The sequence below is a fragment of the Canis lupus genome, chromosome 3 (genome assembly GCF_048164855.1).
Source record: "Canis lupus baileyi chromosome 3, mCanLup2.hap1, whole genome shotgun sequence".
Classification (NCBI taxonomy): Eukaryota; Metazoa; Chordata; class Mammalia; order Carnivora; family Canidae; genus Canis; species Canis lupus.
Genome location: NC_132840.1, coordinates 41,141,202 through 41,164,426, shown reverse-complemented (window position 1 = coordinate 41,164,426; position 23,225 = coordinate 41,141,202). Strand labels below are relative to the sequence as shown.

The 23,225-nt window shown below is 46.2% G+C and overlaps 1 protein-coding gene across 8 annotated transcripts in view; it reads left to right on the top strand.

The window, feature by feature from the left end:
• The window catches only part of KANK4 (KN motif and ankyrin repeat domains 4), a 67,984-nt gene extending 48,614 nt beyond the window's left edge, over nt 1-19,370 (top strand). For 7 of the 8 annotated variants that reach the window (XM_072820514.1, XM_072820516.1, XM_072820518.1 and 4 more), the window contains 5 exons: nt 1,194-1,281; nt 3,679-3,898; nt 7,421-7,563; nt 12,258-12,458; nt 17,470-19,370. In XM_072820514.1, the coding sequence (XP_072676615.1) occupies nt 1,194-1,281; nt 3,679-3,898; nt 7,421-7,563; nt 12,258-12,458; nt 17,470-17,574 (757 nt within the window). In that variant the 3' untranslated portion in view covers nt 17,575-19,370. Of the gene's footprint in view, nt 1-1,193; nt 1,282-3,678; nt 4,529-7,420; nt 7,564-12,257; nt 12,459-17,469 lie in introns of those variants that run through there. The other variant, XR_012028189.1, reaches the window with a different exon arrangement.
• Nucleotides 19,371-23,225: the final 3,855 nt, after the last annotated feature.

The window sequence follows — 23,225 nt, the reverse complement described above, 5'->3', positions numbered from 1 at the left end:
CCTGTATTTGCTTCAGATCCCTCATCTGTAATATGTGGGTAAGAGCCACCTGATAGGCTTGATCTGGGGACTGGGTGAGAAAAAGTATGTAAAATGCCTAGCACAGTGCCTGCCACACAGCAGACTCTCAAGAAATAGTAGAGGGGTGCCTGGGTGGCTCAGTTGGTGAATCATCTGACTCTTGACCTCAGTTCAGGTCTTGACCTGAGGGTCACGAGTTCAAGTGCCACATCAGGCCCCATCCTGGGCATGGAGCCTACTTCAAAAAAGGTGGGAGAGAAGAAATAGTAGAATAGGAATAGTAAATACAATTACCAACATCACCACCCTCAGCCAGGGGAGTGATGATCAGTGAATGGGAGCTGTCAAGCAGGTCCACAGGGCTGCTCCAACATGGCAGCACTATAAAGACATGATGAGGGTAGAGCTTCCTGGTGACACCCAATGCCAGTAAGTCCCACTCCGAGTCTGTCTGCCCTTATACTAACACACTGAGAGCACCCCAGCTTAACTGATTTTCATGTTACTAACTCTACTAGCATTAATGGTATCCTTCATGAAAGAACAACCCGAAAAAAATTGCTGGTATGGATTGGTTCTTTGGATTTTTCAAGTCACTTAGGCAGAAACTGTTTTATCCAAAGTCAGGAAGACAGCCCTCCCTTTTCCTAGTGTATCAGGAATTGCAGTTAGTCCCATGGCCCTCAGAATGCTTTGGTGATCCACCACCACCTCCTGAAAACAGCAGGATAAAAAGGGCAGGGGATCCCTGGGTGGTTCAGTGGTTTGGCGCCTGCCTTTGGCCCAGGGCGTGATCCTGAAGTCCCAGGATCGAGTCCCACATCGGGCTCCCTGCATGGAGCCTGCTTCTCCCTCTGCCTGTGTCTCTGCCTGTGTCTCTGCCTGTGTGTGTGTGTGTGTGTGTGTGTGTGTGTGTGTGTGTGTGTCTCGTGAATAAATGAATAAAATCTTGGGAAATAAAAGGGCAATGTGCCTGACTCACTCTTCAGAAGAGTTGAGAAGCCAAACTTCATTGTCAGGAGGCTGTATTCAGTGTAATGCTTCTTGCCTGGGAAGTCACTCAGTATGGGTGTTTCAGCGGCTGAGAAGCAAAAGTCAAGCTAGGGGACTACTTTCTTTCATATTAATATAAAGACTGACACACATATATATGTATTTTTTTTCTTCTTCAGATATAAACCCTCAGAAGAATTCATCAATGCATGCCGGGCATTGAGCCAACATCTGCCAGAAACTGGGGCCACCACCGAGCAGCTCTTGGTACTGTGATTTTTCATTGTCATGGAAGGATGTCCATACTGTTTAAGCTGTTAGTTCCAACCGGGTGACTCTGGTCCCCTGCCGAAGGCAGCAGTGTGGGTGTACCTGGAATCCCTTTCCTATGGATGCCCTCATTTGCCCAAACCCTGCTGCCTAGGTGATGTGTTATATTGGGAGAGGCATCTGATGCATCTGCACGAGGAAGCAGCCTGGTGCTCAGAGTCCTTATGGAGTGTCGTCAGGCATTGCCCCTGAGTGTCCAGCATATAACTATGTGTGGCTTAAAAACAAAACCAAACTGGGCACCTGGGTGGCTCAGTCGGTTAAGCGTCTGCTTTCAGCTCCGGGTCCTGGGATCCAGCCCCATGTCAGGCTCCCTGCTCGTGGAGAGCCTGATTCTCCCTCTCCCTCTGCCCCTCTCTCCTGCTCGTGTGCTCTCTCTCTAATAAATAAATAAAATATTTTAAAAGACAAGCAAACCCCCAAACCAAAACATGTGCAGCTTAGGTTCAAAATCACCTCACAATTGGAGAGAACTATGGGCAGAGTGAAGAGCATGTGGAACGGGAACCGTGGGTTCTAGTCCCAGGACCGGTCTTTGTGAGACACTGAGCTCATCATTTCACTGCTCAGAGCTTGTTTCCTCATTAAAAAAATGAAGGTGGGTGGTGGGCAGTGTGTCTTCATTACCCTCAAGTCCCGGTCTTTAATTCTGTGGTCTTTACTGTTTTTCTTGAAGCAAACTTATGGGTCAAGAGACCAAGAGCAAGAAAATACAACTCTTGCTCCGTAACACTTTCGTGGTCCGCCTAAAATTAAACATGCAGCCATGAGGTTTTACGTTTACTCAAGAGATACTGGCACAAGCACACTTTCCCAAGTCATGAGAGCCAACTGGTAGGCCCCGACATGTAATAGCCTGTAAGCATTTTTAAAGCCCATTTTGTTCTCCTTCATAGAAAACAATTGATTCAGCCCAACCCATTTTGATTATTTTATCTTAGCTGATTTGGCAAACCATTGTTCCCAGATTGTTAAAAAACCAGTAGGTGATATGAATGTTGATCGAAACTCCTGTTACTTAATCTTAAATGAATTACAGAACTAAGCTGTACATTCCTTAATCTTAGGATCTTTCTCCAGATTCTCCTGAAGATTCCACAGAAAAAGGAGATATTCTGATATATAAAAAGTGCTTCAGCCACAAAAGATCCCAGTGTTTCTGCCTAGAAAAGTGATAGAGGAGGAGTGTCTAGCTGGCCCAGTTACTGGTAGAGCATGCAACTCGATCTCAGGGTCGTGAGTTCCAGTCCCACATTGGGCGTAGAGTTTACTTAAAAATAAAGTTAAAATTAAAAAGAAAAGTGATAAAGGATGTGCAAACCTGAAACCACACCCATATTAGGAACAAAGTATCCCCTACCCCCAACCCACTTTAGAAACAAAGCAGGTTGTATAAGGACCTCAATCTGTAGAGCTGTGGAGGTTTAGGGACCCAGTCCTGTTTCATCTCCACTTTGTAGATGAGACAAGTAAGGTTCAAAAAGACTATATGACTTCCAGGGTCATACAGCTGAGCCAGGACTTAAGCCTGCCACATGGGTTTAGTGACTCCAAACCCAGTTCCTTTCCAGAATGAGTGTGGAATCACATCCCCATGGTTTCTTCTCCCGTTTAGATAAATAACTTAAACATGTTCTACTTTAAACATGTAGGTCATGTAACACACAGAACTGATGTCATTCTCTCTGGAACTCTCCTCATTCATGGTTCCAAAGGAGCTCCAAACTGCAGATAGTGAGGTCTTGCCATGGGTAATGAAACCATTTTCTCTGAAGGTTCTAGCAAAGCTTAAAAGCCAAAAAATAATTCAAGCACAGCTGTTTGGGTTTTATTTCTAGCATAAATTGGGCATGTTGTTTATCTTAACTTTCAGCATGAGTTTTTCCCATTAGTAAAATGTTGTGGCTTGCTAGTTATGCCTATTAAAAATGCAAAAAAGTCCTGATAGAGTCTGAGCTAAGGTCCACATGGGCCAGTTATATGTGCGCAAAAGACCGGACCTTGGTTTTATCCTGTGCAGACAGGGGTATGATCTAAACTTACAGTAGATTCACACTGTCACCTAGAAAAGTGCTTTGTCACTGGTTGTTGTTTGCTCTCCCAGGCCTCACACGGCGGGTTGGGGGTGGTGGTGGTCGGTAGCTGATCACATAGGTTCAAACCTCGCCCCCCCCAGCTCTGATCCCTCCAGCAGTGAATCACATGGAGTAAGAGGCAGCTGAGGGGATGGAAGTGGAAGCATCCACAGCTGACTTTTCCCAGTGGAAAGTAACAGCCCCGCCAGGGCACCCCAGGCCAGCTGACCTCCTGGAATTGAAATCTGTTGCTTTTCAGAGGCAGAGTTTGAACACCATCCGTCAAGAGTGGTTCCGTGTCTCCAGCCGGAAGTCGTCTAGCCCTGCCGTGGTGGCTGCCTACCTCCGTGGGGTCCAGCCCCACTCCCCACACTTCCTAAAGCTGCTGGTGAACTTGGCTGATGGCAACGGGAACACGGCCCTTCACTACAGCGTGTCCCACTCCAACTTCTCTGTCGTGAGGCTGCTGCTGGAGACAGGTCAGAAATGGTTGCAGCTGCTCAGTCTGGCTCCCTTCTCCAAGGGCAATTTTGGTACCCGCTTCCTTCCAGCATGGAGATTCTTCACTGGCCTGTGTTCCTCCTGTATTCTAGGAACGGACTAGACCACCGTGCCTTTGTTATGTCACTTATCCTTGACAACACTCTTGTGATGTAGGTGTTACTATCCTCGTGTTGCCGTGTGGGACATTACTAAGCCTAGGGGCGACGGTGCGGACTGAAGGCGTGTCCAGGCCCAACGTCATCTGAGTTTAGGAAGGTTGCATGAGGAATACCTAGGAGGGTACCTATAAGAGATACAAAACCCCAAATGATCTCCACGGATGAGGTCCTCTGCTAAACGCTTGGCATATGAGATCTCATTTAATCCTCATAACTCCTGTTAATAGGGATAATCATCCCTGTTTTATAGATGACGTAAGCGATGCTCCGAAAAGTCAAGAGACTTTTGCATGATTCTGAGATCACACAATGACCCAGTGTGTTGCTGGGGTTTATTTACAGTTGATACCATTGGTTTGTTCTTCCTATTCCTGGCATCCAGAAATTGGAGCACATGCTAGATCTGTAACCCTTAGGAGGCCAGAGGAGGAGTTTAAACGGGCATCAGTAAGTCTGAATTCCAGATCCAACAGCTTTCCTCCACCTTGGATCTTTTTTTCCTTTTTTAATATTTCATTTATTTATTCATGGGAGACACAGAGAGAGGTAGAGACACAGGTTCCGTCCATGCAGGGAGCCCAATGTGGGACTCGATCCCGGGTCTCCAGGATCACAACCTGGGCTGAAGGCAGCGCTAAACCGCTGAGCCACCTGGGCTGCCCCCAACTTGGATCTTATCCACCCTGGCTTAAGTGCCTCCTATGGCTTTCCCTTGCTCTACAAATGAAAGGCAGCTTCCTCAGCCTGGCCTTCAAAAATCCCAGTTGGCCTCGCCCCTGCCTGCATTTGCTACCGCAGCCACCACCATACATCCTCCTTCCGTCCACTCCAGTCCACTCCAGTCCACTCCTTCCGTCCACTCAAGTCCACTCCCACACACCAAGCTCATTCCCTCCTTGGGACTTTTCTATATGAACCCTTTTTCCTGAAACCCTTCTCATGCCTGGCATCTTCTCATCATTCCAGTTCTCCAAAATTCCCTTAAGCAGGCCTGAGGCTTTTTACCTGAATGGAAAGGCGATGTATCTAACAGCCTAAAATTCTTTCTGCTTTCCACATCATCAGAGGAAGATAAAGTCACAACTCTAACATCAAGCCAATTTCAGTTCTTTATGGATTCACAGACACCACAAAAGGGGTAGCTCAATTGAGAAAGGCACAAAATTAAATGGAACATATCTCTGTGTTCTGTTCATGAAGAATCCAAAGACTGGAAATACAGAACCTCATCTTTAAGTAGCCCAGATGTTCAGCCTGTTAGAAGTTCTCCAAGTGGGCCAGGCCAGGCCAGAGAACAGACAACCTAAGCTTTGGTTGTTACACGTTTCTGTTGACTGAGAATCAGTTTGGTTCTCATCAACCCTAAAGTGACCTGGAAGCTTTCTGTTTAAAATATTGATAGAGCTAAATAGCCAAAAGCATCAAGTATGAAGGGGAGCGGGAGAATGGACCGAAGGTACCATTCCTTTCCTTCACTGTAGAAGGGTTGTTGAGAAAGGCATATGGGTCACACTCTGAAACCTAGGCTCCCTTCCCACGCAATTGGGAAGCATCCAGAAAGCACATTACAAACCGTAAGGGGCTACACAGAAGTGACTCATCATTACTGAGTATAGAGCCAGTGGGTACACCTCCACCACCGTAGTCTTTTGTGAACCATTGTTTTTTTTGCCAGAACGCCACTGCGGAGGAGAAAGCTCGTGGAACTGGAGCATGCTCAGTCAAGAGCTGGCTCACTCACTCCCTGGTGGCTGCTCAGAAGCATCTGCTGTGAAAGCCCTGGGTCCTCCACCCCTTCTCTGAGCCCTGGGGAGGATTCCAGTCCTTACTACTGAGTTATAAGTCACGTTTCTGAAGAGAGTAGAGAGAACTGTAACCTGAAGATTGTTTACACATCTTAAAAGCAAACATAAAATAGTCATGAGGTAAAAATAAAAGTCAGTAACAAGGAAATACAGATATTCCCCTCTTCATCAGGGCAGAGCTGTGAGGCAATGTATGGAGTTCTATTCAGCTTTCATAGCCTAGCCGCTCATGACTGTGGTTAGAGTGATTTTTTTTTTTTTTTTGTATCCACTGGCATGCCGGCATCACAGTGGTAGACTTCTAAAAAATTGTTTGAGGTGAGTTGGAGGGAATGTCAAACCAATAATGTTTTTTTTTTTTTTGTACCCAAGAACAGAACTTCTGTGTAGCCCAGACATTTTTTCATAAACCAGATTTGTTACAATGAATACCTAAGTCTTCATGAGCCAGTAGCAAGGATATAAAAACAAGAATACTATTCTGGACAATAATAGTGAAACAGTTAATGCTTACTGAGTGTTTACTATGTGCTAGGTACAGTTCTAAGTGCTTTCAATATATTAACTCATTAAATTTCACAGTAACCCCCTATTATTATTCCCATTTTACAGAAGAAATGCCAAGAAAGGCTAAATGACTTGATCTCCTGAGATAGTATTTTTTATTGTCCAAAAGCAATAGATACATTTTTCAGTTAAGCAAGAGGACGGGAAAGATTTTGTTTTCCATGTGGTACTGCCTGTAAGAGGTGAGATTGTTTATACAGCAGATAATGGGCTGATTATCTCCTATGTCGCCTTTGGTGGAGAGGGATATGAATGCATATCCCCAGAGTTACAAAGGTATTTCTTGAGTTCTCAACTAATCCTTCATTTTAAAAATATGCTACTTTTCATTCTACTGTGCAGTGTATATTCTTAATTGCTTTAATATAAAAATGCATGAAGGCTCTTTTTCCTCCCTCTGGTTTTTAAATGAGATGGTTATTCCTGGAAGATTTCCTGTGTTTATCCTGTGGCATTTGTCCTGCCCCCGGTACACTGCCAAACATATCTCTAGGCCTTTGGGAAAGACCTGAATATGTAGCCATCAGCTTAAGAGTTACACACAACATAGAGTAAAACCTATAATGCACAGCTGTAGGTGATGTGTGGTCAGGTGAATGATGGGCTCTAGAGCCAGACAGACCTGAGACCTGGTCTCATTTCACCTGCACTTGGGTGGCTTATGAAGCTTCACTGACCTTCAGTGTCCAGGACATGGCTTTATGAAATAGTCACGATCACTGTACCCCTTGGTCATCTCTGACTCTACGACCATGAACTCTTCTTGCTGGGTAGTCTCAGAAAACTTGTAAAGAAAACTAGCCACTTTTTAAAGTCTGCTAAAAATGTCAACATAACCACCACTGGGAAAAGACTGCTCTGTACCTGGCCTTTTACCCAGCAGGGAGGGCCCTGTTGATCAGGCTAAAGTAGACTCTCACTTCTGCTCCCTTGGGAGCTGTTCCAGGGCCCACTGCTCCTCTTGCAGGTGTCTGCAATGTTGACCATCAGAACAAAGCTGGCTATACTGCCGTGATGATAACTCCCTTGGCTTCTGCAGAGACTGACGAAGACATGGCTGTCGTCTGGAAACTCTTAAGAGAAGGAAATGTGAACATCCAAGCTACTCAGGTAGGGTGTGTGAACGTGATCCCCTCTTTAATAAATATGGGTACCTCTCAGTTTTATTCTGCCAATGGGGTGAGAAATTCCACATAGATTCATGTAGATTTAGCCCAAGAAGGCTGAACCCTCCAAAAGGCATCTGTCCAAAGCCTGTATGTTTGGTTTCCTCAAAAATTTCTGACATCCAGACAGGCTAGGACAGAGGTCCGTGAGCTTGTCATCTATGTCCTGGTCTGCAACTGGGCAAAGTCCATCTGGATCTGACTTCTTGAAAGAAGTGCTCCCATAGTTAGCACTATAGTTAGCAGGAGTTAACTCCCACAGTTAGCAGGAGATGGCATGGAAAGGCTGAAAAGCATTTGCTAGTGGTTGTGAAGGAAGTCCCTGCAGGTGACCCACCTCAATCATGAATTAGAAAACAGTTCAGAGGGTTGGCATGTCTCTGCTCAGCTTCTGGGCCCCCCTACGTGACAGCACAGAGTAGGGGTATGGTGCTTAGCCAGTAGGGCTTTGAGTTAGAGAAGGCTCCATATGGAACAGAGGGAACTCCTCAAAAGACCACATACCCATCTTTGACCAATATGAGAACAAGAGAGTGCATGCAACTCTCCTTTCCCCCCTAGAGTGATGAGAGATATAGCCTGTCAAGAAATGTGAAGGGCCTGAGATTGTACTCTACCTTAATGCTAACAAATTAGAATATACTAGTGTCATTCATGGATGCTGTACAAGACATGAAACTCCTGTCCCAGAGACAAAGGATAGTACATTATTCACAGCAAGAAGAGGAGCCACAGCGTTGATATTTACACCAGTTCCCTGAGCCCCAATTCCTAATTCCCATAGGGCAGTGTGAGGAGGGTCAGATCCCTGTGCACAAAGTGGATTATATTACTGGAGAGGAACCCAGGGCACAGGGAACCTGAATCTTTTATACTGGATATATCTGCCCTCTGTTTGGAAGAAGACACTATCTCTGTTTCTCTTCCAAGGCTGTTCACTGTACAAGCATCTTTAAAAAAACTATCTAAAGTATCGTAGGATTTCACTCGTGTAGAATTTAAGAAACTAAACAGAGGAGCATAGGGGAAGGGAGGGAAAATAAAACAAGATGAAATCAGAGAGGGAGACAAACCAAAAGAGACTCTTCTTCATAGGAAACAAACTGAGGGTCGCTGGAGGGGGAGGGGGAGGGGATAGGGTAACTGGGTGATGGACATTAAAAAGGGCACGTGATATAATGAGCACTGGGTATTATATAAGACTGATGAATCACTGACCTCTACTTCTGAAACTAATAATATGCTGTATGTGAATTAATTGCATCTAAATAAATTTTTAGGGATGCCTGGGTGGCTCAGCGGTTTAGTGCCTGCCCTCGGCCCAGGGCACAATCCTGGAATCCCAGGATCAAGTCGCACATCAGGCTCCCTGCATGGAGCCTGCTTCTCCCTCTGCCTGTGTCTCTGTCTCTCTCTCTGTCTCTCATGAATAAATAAATAAAATTTTAAAAATAAATAAATAAATACATAATTTTTTTTAAAAGTCCATCTAGAACAAGGCAGATAGTGCCTCACTCATTCACTCACTCTGAGACCCAAAAAAGGGGCTCCCAACAATATATTTTACTCCCCTGTCCACCCCCCACAAAGTGACCACAGATAGCCTACTCAGTCACTTTGCACACTTCATCTTTTTTTTTTTTTAAGATTTTATTTATTTATGCATGAGCGACATAGAGAGAGAGAGAGAGAGAGGCAGAGACATAGGCAGAGGGAGAAGCAGGCTTCATGCAGGGAGCCCGATGTGGGACTCGATCCCAGGATTCCAGGATCACACCCTGGGCTAAAGGTGGTGCTAAACCCCTGAGCCACCAGGGCTGCCCTGCACACTTCATCTAATGGCAATCTTATTGATGGCAGGAAACAGACGTTTGTAGATCACTTCTGTTTTTCAAAGTATTTTCACCTAGAGCTCCTACACCATCAGATTTAATAAAGCTGTTTTCATTTTAAATGTTAATTTTTTTTCTAAATTGGCCCTCTTGCAAGAAAGGATGCTCACCAAAATCAAAATTAGTGCCTTTCAGTGCCCCTGCCTTTTTTTTCAATATGCCCACCCCTCATGCAGCAGAAGGAGAGGGAAAGAATCTCAAGCAGGCTCCACGCTCAGTGCAGAGCCTGATGCAGGGCTTGGTCTCACAACCCTGAGATCATGACCTGAGCTGAAATCAAGAGTTGGATGCTTAACGGACTAAGCCACCCAGGCGCCCCATTCCTGTGACTTTTTTTTTTTTTTAATAAAAGACAAACTGATGTTCTAGGAAGGTAAGGTTGAGGTTGCTAAAGGAGGCGGTGGGAATTCATAGCTGCCTCTGCAACCTTCATCTACCCCCAGGGCTTTTACATAAGAGGAGAGCAGTAGGTATCAGGTAAATAAGATTGAGTTGGGAGGCTGGGAGTCTCCCAGGCTAAGCAGTTTATTTCTTTTTGTATCTCCAGGATCAGCACAGCACCTGGCATGCAGCACTCTGTAAATAGCATTGAATTAGACTGTATTGAATTGCACCAGGAGGGAGGTGAGGAAGACAGGGGAAGTCAGACAGAGGGGCAGATGAACATAGGTCATCTGGCTTTAATACCACTTGGAAAGTGGGGTCTCAATTGAACTCTCATGGTCTGGTTAGTCCAGTAGAGGAAGAACCATTATTTCAGGGCTGAATAAAAGCAATCCAAAAGGCAAACAGGCTTCTCTGGAAAGATCTGTCTAGGTTCCAGAGAAATAGAGAACCAGGACACCTAAGAATACATTCCCACATACCGAGTATTTGTCATACATGATCTCTCGTGCTCATAGCAATTAGGGCTAACGCATGCACAGCACTGGAGTCTCACAGCAACCCCAGAAGGCAGGTAACATTGCTAAGCATCCCCATTTTCCCAGATCAGGAAAAGTCATCGAGAGGTTAATTTGTCCAGATTCACATAGATAATAAGCAGCACAGCCAGGATTTTCCTGATTGCAAACTCCCTTTCTTTTTTCTAAGCCCCAGCATTCTGGGCAGGGAAGCATAATCCATCAGTGACTGCAGATTGGCCCTTAATCAGTGAACAAACACATCAGCAACCATGTCCTCAGCACTTTTTACATGTAAGACACGGTGCTCAGAGCCACATGGGAGCTGAAAGGACAGAAAACAGAGTTGTTGCCTCATTCTCACAGCCTTAAAAAAAACCCTGAGCTGCCTGGAACCCAGGAGAACCAGGAGGGCAAAATCTAATCAAGCTGTGTAAGAGAGCCATGTATATAAAAGGAAAATCTATGAGAAGTAATGGCCAATTTATAATCAGAAAAATGGTTACCACATACTTTTATATTTACATCCTTTATTTCACTTGATTCCCACAAAAGTCCTGTGAGGTGCATGGGCCAGATCATTTTTATAATAATTTTTAAGAAAAGAGAAAAACCAAGATTCGAGGAATACAAGTGACATGACCAGAGTCACACACTAGGAGAACAGCAGAACCAGGGCTTGGACTCCCTTTCTGACCCCAAGCCATTGCCACATGTGCTAATGACTACTGGCATGGCAAAAATGGTCAATGGTGGGGCACCTGGCTGGCTCAGTCTGAAGAGTATGAGACTCTTGGTCTCAGGTTTGTAAATTTGAGTCCCAAGCTCGGAGTAGACCTTACTTAAATAAAATAAAATTTTTTTTAAATGTCGGGGGCGCCTGGGTGGCTCAGTTGGTTAAGCATCTGTCTTTCACTCATGTCATGTGTGATCCCAGAGTCCTGGGATCAAGCCTCGTGTGGGGGTCCCCGTTCAGTGAGGAGTCTGCTTCTCCCTCTCCGGTTGCCCCTCCCCTCACTCATGCATGCTCTATCTTAAATAAGTAAATTTAATTAATTAATTAAATAACTTAGAAAAAAATTTCAATGGCTATGGATTAGAAATGACCATAGGACCATGCAAGCAGAGATCTTGTCAAGACAAAGAAAGTTCTGGATATCACTAAACTGAAAACACCAGGAGTGTTCTGAGCAGACCAAGGCTTCCTGGGGGAAGTTAGTTAGGCTGGGCAGACAGTTGGAAGCCATGGTGCAGAAGCATTCAATCTTTTGTTTACTCTCTCTCATTCCACATTTACCAGCATGTACTCAGTGCCAGGCACTGGGAGACAGAGATGAAATGAAAAAGACAGTCCCTGCCATCAAAACTTTCACAGTCCATAAGAAAGAGAGAGAGATTGGGCAGCCCAGGTGGCTCAGTGATTTAGTGCCGCCTTCGGCCCAGGGCGTGATCCTGGGGATCTGGGATCAAGTCCCACGTCGGGCTCCCTGCCTGGAGGCTGCTTCTCCCTCTGCCTGTGTCTCTGCCTCTCTCTGTGTCTCTCATAAATAAATAAATAAAATCCTTAAAGAAAGAGAGAGAGAGCTCGACAGGTTGCAATACCAAGTGGTAAGCTCTGTGTTACCGATCACGTGCCTGAGGGGTTAGCAGCGGGCTTGAGAGAGGATGTGTGGCATTTGACTAGCGTTTGGGAAGGGCAGAAGTTTGCTGGGTAGAGAAGGATGCATCCAACCCCAGCAGCAGAAGGAGATTCAGATCAACGTCATTTTCTGGAAAAGTCTTTGCCCCAGTCTGCCCAGGCTGGAGAGGGGATGCTCACCACGCCCCTGTGCTCTGTGCGGCAGGGAGGCCAGACTGCGCTGATGCTGGGAGTCAGCCACGACAGGGAGGACATGGTCCAGGCGCTGCTGAGCTGCCAGGCAGATGTCAACGTGCAGGACCACGAGGGATCGTCGGCCCTCATGCTGGCCTGTCGCCATGGCAACGCCGACATGGTGCGGCTGCTCCTGGCACACCCGGCCTGCGACAGCAGCCTGACTGACAAGGTGAGACTTGCAGGCCATTAACAAGTAGGTGTTTCACTTCCCTTCTTGAAAAGTGGCTGGCCAGCCAGCAGAATTCAAGCGACAGAAGTGACCTCATAAAGCTGTTGTGGGATTTAAATGACATGTTCCATGGTAAATGCCAGGAGACCTGGGGCTGGAAAACTCCAAGCCCTAACCTTTCATACCATTCTGAAGGGAATGCACCCAGGCCTGGCCTTGGCCCTGAACCGCCTCTGGTCACAGCAATAACTGCATGTGGGCTTTGGAGCAGCAGCTTGGACAAGGAAGCTCTGCTGCCCATGGGGACTCCTTCATCCATGAGGGAACCGAGTACAAACTATTTCCACATTCTGTCCATGACCCACTTTACGGGATGGCCCATTTCATCAAGCCAGCCTGCTCAAAGTTGCATTTCCAGACGCGTGCTTCTTAAGTAAGCCTCTTTGTCAGCTGATGGTGATGATGATGACGAGGATGATGGTGATGATGGTTACGGTGATGACAGTCATGATGGTGGCCGGCATGTACCCAGTGCTTGCTCAGTGCTAGGCACTGTACTGAGCATTGACTGCGGATCATGTCATTACAGCCCCACAACAACTTCATGCGGTTGTCTCTGTTGATGCCACCCATTTGCTTTAAGGTAACAGTCACTGAATAATTATGTAACACACCCTAAATCACACAGCTGGTGCAAGCCAGCTCCATCAGGCTCTTTAGAGTACTCTCAGGAGCCAGGCCCTTTCCATGCATTAGTTCACTAATCCTCTCGATAATCTAGTGATGGAGACACTTCCATCCCCATTTTTACATAAGGAAACGGAAGCCTGGGGAGTTTACATAGCTACCATAAGGTCACAAGCCGCTGGTTCTTGGAGCAAGGATTCAAGCCCAGGCCTGACTTCAGGGTCCTTAACATTAGTTGGCACTCCAGACTTCTCTACACTTTCTTAACATCCATAGTCTGAAGGGAAAAAAGACCTGGAGAGAGAAAGAGTCCCTTCCCTGCCCAAGGAAAGACCTTCTCACTGGGCCACATCTGAACCACCTAAGATTGTCCCATCATTGCTTCAGGCAGCACTGATGTGTGGGTCTCTCACCACAACCAGGCAGCACGCACCCTGGACCACTGTCTTCAGTTTCCTTGAGCCCCAACTCTGCCCAAATCCATTTCTGAGATAAGAGCACAGACCCTCTGGAAATGCATGTGGGAATAGTGGTGGGTTGCTGGAAATAAGAACCTCCTGTTCCAAACATATGGTCAGACAAAGGATCTGTGTTCCTGAACTCCCTACAGGGTTGCCCTGGGGCAGAAAGAGGCAGCCCCCCCCCCCCCCCCCGCCTCCCTGCTGCTTTTCTGGAACAGGCCCAGAGTCCTCCTAGGAGTGACTGTTGCCCTGAGAAAGCCTGAAAGGGCAGGCCTGGGGGACAGGGGGTGTGAACTTTAGAAATCACTTATTAGCTGGGATACCCAGGTAGTGAGTCTGAGAGCATTTCCTGGATACCTCTGTCCAGGTCTGTAGCAGGTAAGAGATAGTGCATGACTGTTTTCAGGAGCTACAGGGCTCTGTTGTCAGCTGGACAAATGGAGCAATTGCTAGAAGCATGGACTTGAAACACTCGTGAGTTGGAAACTGGGTTTAGTAACTGTGGTTCAGACAGGTCACCTAACCACTCTTAGCCTTTGTGGAGGGGAGGCAGGGCTGCTGCTAACCATCCTGCAATAAAGAATTATAGGCAATCTGGCCCAATACATTCATAAACTGAGGAACCCCGGCCTGGGTGAGTGCTGAAGGCCAGGCAGGATTAGACCACTGTCTCAGTCAGCACTGGGAAGGGCTAGACCAGGGCTGAGACCCAGGGCAGGGCTGGAATCCCAGGAGGGAGGAACAGGACAGCTACCTACATGGTGGCGGAAGCCCATCATAGCAGACAGGGGATCAGGGGACGCCCAGCACCACAGGGGCGCCCAGGGTGTCAGCAGCAGGCCACCCCAATTGTGGCCCACTCACCTGCTGCCTGCTTGGGTTGGGGCTGACTCAGGATTCACACCCCAGTTTCCCAAAGGGAACTTGGGTGGAACATGTCACAGGGACAATGAACTGCTGACAGGCCTTACCAAGCACCAAGTCCTGTTCCTCCAGCCTTAACCCTGGTCACCATATCATTCCAGTGTGCACCTTGCCTATGGAGACTCAGATGCAGGTTTGAATGACCTGATAATTTCTTTGGAAAACTCAGAGAGAATTCATGTCCTAAACTCGGTTTTTCTCAACCTACCAGTACTTAAAGGTTGATGTAAATGTGGAACCCCCAGAACCATCAGCAAGGCACTTTCTCTAGGCTTAGAAGGTAATCTGAGAAGCTGGTCACCCAGCCTCTTGGGGGCTGCCTGAGAGACGAGGAAGAGGAGGTGATGAAGACTGGGTTCTGGGGCTCACACTTTGAAGGCCTCCAAAGTACCCATCACATTGAAAGCTTCCTAAGGCAGAGACTATACCTTGCACATTGGTCATTGAAAGACAACCCCACTACCACACACACACACACACACACACACACACACACACGTGTGTGTGCTGCCTACCTGAGCCCTTCCCACTTCTTCAGGCCTTCAGTGTTCCCCAGCCACGACTTGCCAGGTGGGTTTCCCACTGGAGCTGCACACCATCACCTTGTTCCCAGGGCTCTGGCAGAGGCATTTGAGGGATATACCTTTCCCGAGTGGTCTCTCTGGCCACACTTTCTGAATGGAATGGGGCCCCCTACTCTCCAGGTCTGCAGGTTAGAAGCCCACAGATGCAGGCTGTCATCTCCAGATGTGCCCTGCTCAAAGGTGCATGTGTCCCCTGGGGCTGGTCCATGGCTCTGTCCCATAATCATAGTAATCACAACATCGTCGAGTTCACCTCGAGCCTCAGAGTTGACAAAGGGCAGCAATGGAAACCAGAGTCCAGGGGATAGGCCTACAAAAACCCAGCCCCCTCTCTTCAATCGAAACTATGCAGGCTGCTTCTAGAAGGCTCCTCTCCTTAAGACCTTTGCTTTATTCCACCCTGGCCCAACCTGGAGAATACTCCTTAGGAGTTAGTTCCTTTGCTCAGAATCTTCATGAACTTGAAATGAGTACCTCTTTGTTATCATCCTGCATTCCCTCTTTCAACAATGCTTGCTGGGTGCCGACCAAGGGACAGGCAGTGGGCCAGGTGCTGGGATGTTATTGCTGGGCTGGCAGCCACAGGCCAGATCTAGCGTCTGACCTCATGGAGACCGAAATTTATCAATAGCTCCACAGACACCAATTTATAAATGCTGGTGAAAGGAAGATACAATCATGAGGCGTTTTCAGGGAAAGAAGCTCTTATGTTTTGTGAAGCCCATGCATATCCTTTGGGGTCCTGCTGAAACACCATTTCCTTCCTTTGCTTTCCCAACCCCAACACACACACACACACACACACACACACACACACACACACACACACACAAATACCATCCTCTCCCTTGAGCTCAGTCTGTTCCTCTTCTGGCTTCTTTGGCTCTTTGCCATGCATTACAGTGATTTATAAGCATGTGGAGCCCCGATGGCAGCTGGACTCCATCCTGATGAAGACTGAAGAGCTTTCAGCTGAGTGTGAACACCTCCCACCTGCTTCTGTGGATTTTCACATTTTAGGAAGTAATTCCACTTATACACAATAGGGCAGAGAACAATTCAATGGGGACTTGGGTGCCCCCCAGCATATTAAATCCATGAATATTTATGAAGCAGAATATAAAAATACTAACTGGGCTACATAAAGGTCACAGATAGCCTCATATTGGGCTTTCACCTCCAAATGAGTAACCAAAAAAAAAAAAAAAAAAGTGGTTTGGAGCTGTGGGATTTCAGAATTCGAGAATGAAATTGAAAAGACCATGGCTGCCATCACAGGGCACAGTGTCTGCTGCAGCGAGTTGGCCTTCCCCCTCACTCTTTGTAGAGAATGGCCTGTGTTGTTGGCTGGGAGGTCCTCTGAACACTGCTTCTTTAGGCCATGGGCCTGGCAGCTCCCTGCACTGCTGCAGCACTGTAAAAAGCACGGTGGTATCCTGCATCAGGTGTAAAAATGCGCATGTCCTTCTGTGCCCTAAACCCACTTCTAAGAGTTAGTCCTCAGGAAATAACTAGAAATGGGGAAGTGCTTTCTGTACTAAATCTATGATGATGAAGGCCTGGAAACAATGTAAGTCTCCAAGAGAAGAGAAAATTCAGTAAGTTATGGAATATTACACAGCCAATAAGAAAAATTATATGTTATGACAACTGTGTAAGAACAGGGAAAAAATCTTCTAGTGTGCCATGGTACATGAAAAATAAAAGCAGATTCACAATTGATATATACTATCATTCCTCTTTTTATTTTTATTTTTTAAATTTTTATCTATTTATGATAGTCACACAGAAAGAGAGAGAGGCAGATACATAGGCAGAGGGAGAAGCAGGCTCCATGCACCGGGAGCCCGACGTGGGATTCGATCCCGGGTCTCCAGGATGGCGCCCTGGGCCAAAGGCAGGCGCCAAACCGCTGCACCACCCCAGGGATCCCCCTCATTCCTCTTTTTAAAAACCAACAACAGATTTGCTCAAGAGAAAACACTAGAGGGAAACATACCAAAAGGCTAACTTTCGTTAAGGTCTGGGTAATGGAAAAATGGAAGAGTTATTCTTTTTCTTGTTTTCCAATTAAAAAACAATTAAAAACCATGTGGGAAAAACCAACCAACCAACCATGTGACACTTCTTTATTTCCATCGGTACAGATTTCCCAGAAGTGAATGTTGTTTCCATGGAAGGCGACCCATTTTTCATGATCCTCGTGCCATTCCAATTTCCACCTCTCCTAGGGTTTCTAGATGCTTGGAATAGTCGTCGATGCCCCATGCCCGCCCTGTACGTCCAACTCACCCTTCTCTGTGGCTGGAAGCAGACAGAATAAAATTTGTTTCTCTTTTTCTTTCTTCCCTGCAGGCTGGCCGAACAGCTCTGTCCATCGTTCTGAAATCACCCGCCCATGTGGAAATCGCAGGGCTTCTGCGGGCCCACGCAGAGCAGGGCAGGTCCCTGGGGCCCTAGGGGCTAAGGAAAAACTGGCAGCTGGAGACAAAAGGCTCCTTCTCTGCACTCCTTAGCCCTTGGAGAGGGCATGGGTCACAGCCAGAGGGCCACCCTTCAAGAAAAGAAACGATGTCAAATATGCACATACATTCCTGTTATATAATTCTGCTCATTAGAACGCTTTGTAGTTTTTGCCTTAGGCCAAACCCCAAACTACGCAGGCTACAGAGCAGGGTATAAGGTGCAGAGTGCATCCGTGTTGTCTAAAAATCCCAAACATCTTCAGCCTTGAATTCCTTATGACTCTATCCTTTGTAGCACCATGTAGCGAGCACACAGGCAGGAGCACATTAGCAAAGCAATACTTTTTACGTGGAATTTTAAAGTGCACCGTCTTTTTGTTTTGTAATCAGTTACATGAATATGTCCCATTGAATATGCATGTCTAGAGAGGATTGGGCGGGGGGGTGGGGGGAGGTGGATTGAAGCAGCCACCCAGGCAATCATCCTCTAGAGGACCCTAGGAGAATCACCACACAGCTGAAACTGAACAAACCACATCTGGGGCCTCTGTTTAGCTGGGGCTGACAGAGAAATCTTAAAATTCAGGTAAAGTAGGAAGACCATATTGGCATCAATGCCAGATACACAGTCTTGGTCATTCCTGAGTCATTAAGTGGCTCCAATTTGTGCCAGGGAAATTGGAATTAATCAGGAAATCCAATCCAGTAAAGCACACCAAGTGTATTTAGGCAGAGTCGTTATATCAGCTATTCTGAATCTATGAAAGAAATAAGCGGGAGCGAGCATCCTCTTGGGGATAGGTTGTTGTCATCCAGAAGCCACCACATTTCCTCTGTAGCCATATGTATGGCCTCATGGGAATCCTGGCTTCTTTCCCCTCAGCACCCTTGAGTGAGCTCTGAGCCCCCATGATGCTCTGAGGTTCCTGGTTGCAGAACCTGCCAACCTGGATGGCAGCTGGAGTGTGGGAGCTGGGCAGGGCAATGGCCCCCCTGGGCTGACTGCTCTCTCTGCCGGACAGTTCTTTCTTAAACTTCCATAATCCAAGGGGCCCACATGTACATGGCTTTTATTCAGTAACTCACACAAGCCTATCTATGAATTTGTTCTTAAAGTCTCTTATGCAAAAAATTCTCTTTATATAAAAAGAAAAGGCATCAAAGTTTAGGGAGCCTTGCATTGGAAACTCAAAAGCTTGAGTTCTCATTTTGACTCCTTTGCCAATTTGCTTTGATGCCTCTTAGGTGAGTCACGAAATCTCCGTGGGCCCTGGTTTCATCATCTTTAAGAAAGGAAATCATTATACAACCTACCTTCTGCAGGTGTTGTACAAGGAACAGCTGATAGAGATTTTGCAATCCAGTTTGTAACTCATAAAGACTGTCTGCAGAAACGGCGCAGCAAACTTCTGTACACTGTTGGGATTCACGAGAGTCTCAAAAGTCCCAGAGCAGGACCCTGACATGTGATGGTGTTGCTCAGAGGTAGAGAGAGTGGAACAAATAATAAGCAAAAAGTACTTTAAATGGTTTAGTTTGACCTCAAAGCACATTTTAAGAGCAAAAACCCACCTTAAAAAAATGTTCTAGCCCCGTGCTTCTCAAACTTTGATATGCGTACAATCACCTGTAGATCTTGTTAGAACGCAGTAGGTCAGAGGGGAAAAGACCTGAGAGTCTACATTTCTAACCAGTTCTCAGGGGATGCTGATGTTCTTGGGCCACACCGTGCTTGGAGTAGCAAGGCTCTGGCCTGGCCTGACTGTTTATATATTAAAATGCTGCCTCTCAGTCTTTTGTCTGAAGTTGTTTCTTTGCATTTCTGTAGTCTTGGTTCTTGGAATTTGCATTGTGGGTCATATTCCCTATTGTAGTTCTGCAGACAGCAGTAGGGGGCCCGGGTCCTATGTTGCCAATTTAGAGTCTATTTTTGCATCTCATGTTAGGGTGGCAACTTCATTTGGGTCACATTATCTTTTAATGATTTCATTTGAGTCTAGCTATCAAAAACAGCTTATTTACCAGAGAAGACAAGCTGGTTTGCCTAGGATTTGAGGCCACTGAGTCACTCTCAAAAAGGCTTTTTCAATCCTTTCTCAGATTTTCAGTACGTTTCTTTTCATCTTGACTTAGGAATGAGAACACATGATCTCCTTATAACCATTCCATTCCATGGGAATGTCTGAGCCCAGAACATGGTGAGATTGAACAAGCATAGCCTGTTGCCCTGTCATTGTCTCTCAGCTCCAGTATTCATTCAACCAACAGCTATTGAAACTAGCCAGGTGCCTGACACTATTCCTGGTACTTTTATTTCTGTATTTATTTAGTTCAGTCATTTCAACTTTATTATTTTTTTTAAGATTTTATTCATTCATTTGAGAAAGAGAGAGGGAGAGGGAGGAGTGGGAGATGGAGCAGAGGGAGAAGAGAACAAGTAGGCTCCACACTGAGTGCAGAGCCCAATGTAGGGTTTGATCCCATGACCCCGAATCATGACCTGAGCCAAAACCAAGAGTCAGAGGCTTAACAGACTAAGCCATCCGGAGCCCTTCAACTTAGTTATCTTTTTGTTATTGAAGTATGAGTGACATACAATGTTTTATTAGTTTCAGGTATACAGTATATTAATTCTATACATTACTCAGTGTTCACCACAGTAAGTATAGTCACCATATGACATTATTACAATATTACTGACTATATTCCCTATGCTATATTTTCCATCTCTGTGACTTACTTATTTTTCACTCTAAGTTTGTACCTCTTAATCCCCTTATCTGTTTTGTCCATCCCTCCTTAATATCATTCATCATCAGGGGAATGCCAGTCAAAGCCACAATGAGATATCAACTCACACCAGCCAACATGGTTAGTATCAAAAAGACAAGTGTTGACAAGTATATGGAGAAAAGGGAACCCTCAGGCTCTGTTGGTAAGAATGTAAATTGGTGCAGCCATGGTGGAAAGAGTATGCAGGATCCTCAGAAAGTTAAAAATAGAAATACTATATGATCCAGTAATTCCACTACTAGGTATTTTCCCAAAGAAAACAAAAACAGGGCAGCCCCAGTGGCTCAGTGGTTTAGTGCCACTTTCAGCCCAGGGCCTGATCATGGAGACCCGGGATCGAGTCCCACGTCAGGCTCCCAGCATGGAGCCTGCTTCTCCCTCTGCCTGTGTCTCTGCCTCTCTCTGTGTCTCTCATGAATAAATAAATAAAATCTTTTTAAAAAACAAAACAAAAACAAAACAAAAACAAAAACATTAACTCAAAAACAAATATGCACTGGCAGTGGCTTTAGTCACAACTAGAAAAACAGTGTTTAAGGTTACCATGATCCCAAACCCAGGCTTACCAAAAAGTTAAGCCAAGACACCACTGATTAATACATTTGTCAAGTGCCTGACAGCATGGCCTCCAGGCAACATAAATCAGGCTTACTGGGGAAGATCCTAAGCTCAGACTTGGAGAAAGGCCCACAGATATCTTAGCTTCCCTCACTGCCCTTCGTGGAGCTTACAAACTGCTTTTGGAAGACAGGATATATGTGCCAATAGCAAGGAATAAGACCAGGCAATATAGTTCATTCCATAAATATTTCTCCTTTTTTATATATTTTTTATTTTAGTGGGAGAGGGACAGAGAGAGAGAGAGGTTTTTAAAAAATATTTTATTTATTCATGAGAGACACAGAGAGGCAGAGACACAGGCAGAGGGAGAAATAGGCTCCCTTTGAGAATCCCGATGCGGGACTCAATCCCCGGACCCCAGGATCATGCCCAGAGCCGAAGGCAGCGTTCAACTGCTGAACCACCCAGGCTGAGAGAGAGAGAGAGAGAGAGAGAGAGATCTTAAGCAGGCTCCACGCCCAGCACAGAGCCTGACTTAGAGCTCTATCTTACAACCCTAAAATCACAACCTGAGCTGAAATCAAGAGTTGGATGTTTAACCGACTGAGCCATCCACATGCCCCTTTCCATAAATATTTCTAGAGTGCCCACTGTGTGCAGGCACTGGGTCCACATTAGATACCACAGTTTCGGCTTCCACTTTACCATCTGCTTAGGAAAACAGAATAGTGAGAAGGGAGCCCGTAAGGCTACAGGGGTACCATTAGGGGTACCAGCGTGGGTCTTGGGAATTCAAGAAAGGCTTTCTAAAGGAAAAGGTATCTGACCTGAAAACTTAAAGATTAGTGGATGTTTGCAAAAAAAAAAAGGGGGGGGAGAGAAGTGAGAGGTGAGGAGAGTCAAGAGTGTGCCAGGCAGAGAGCAGGATTGCCAAGGCTGAAAGATGGGACAGCAGGCATTTGGACGCCTTCCCTTGGTTCAGTAGGACTTCCATGTAGAGTGTGAGTGAGATGCTGGGATCAAAGGTAGATTCAGAAGAGATGAGACTGACAATACACAGGACAGATAATAAAGAGCCTAAAGAGGTTTTGTTCTGGGATGCCTGGGTGACTAAGCGGTTTGGCACCTGCCTTCAGCCTGGGGTGTGATCCTGGAGTCCGGGATGGAGTCCCTCGTCAGGCTCCCTATGTGGAGCCTGCTTCTCCCTCTGCCTATGTCTGTGTCTCTCATGAATAAATAAAAATCCTAAAAAAAGGGCAGCCCCGGTGGCGCAGCGGTTTAGCCCTGCCTACAGCCCGGGGTGTGATCCTAGAGACCCAGGATCGAGTCCCGCGTCGGGCTCCCTGCATGGAACCTGCTTCTCCCTCTGCCTGTGTCTTGGCCTCTCAGTCTCTCTCTCTCTCTCTGAATAAATAAATTAAAAATCTTTAAAAAAAAAAAAAAAAAAAAAAAAAGGGATCCCTGGGTGGCGCAGCAGTTTAGTGCCTGCCTTTGGCCCAGGGCACGATCCTGGAGACCCGGGATCGAATCCCACGTCGGGCTCCCGGTGCATGGAGCCTACTTCTCCCTCTGCCTGTATCTCTGCCTCTCTCTCTCTGTGTGTGACTATCATAAATAAATAAAAATTAAAAAAAAAAAGAGGTTTTGTTCCAAAGGCCGGCGAGCTAATGAGAAACAGATGGACAACCAAGAGATTGATTCCTCTAACCCTCATTTAACACAGATTTACCAGGTATCTACTGTCACCCAAGTACTGTGCTTAGGGCTGGGGACATAGAGGTAAGCAAGTTAGCTACAGAACTGAATTCTGCAGGAAAGAAAGACAAGCCAGTCATTCTGGTCCAGGATGATGTGTGTGGCAACTGGGAAAGTACAAGGTGCTATGGGGACACATGGGTGGGAGGAGACAGACATAGGCTGACAACTGCGCCATAGGATGAGTAATGGGCATCTGAATCGTGCTGTGGAGACTGCCTCTGCCAGAGCAAGTCAGGGAAGCCTCGCAGAGAAGGGGGCTTTTCTGCTAAGCCATAAGGACATGTAGGAGTTTGCCCAGTCATGCTGGATAGAACAGCAGCCATAAAGATGTAGTGGATGAAAGAGCATGGCCTGTCTGCACAATGGAGAGAATTCTAGAATCACTCCAGTTTGGGTTACACTGTGGAGGAACCCAGACAGGAGGAGATTTGAGAAGGTCTGTAGACACATCTCACTTGTGTGTTTGAGATTAGGAATTTCAACTTGGGCCTGTAGTTTGCGGGGGAATCACAGATTCCTTTACTCTCTTCAGAA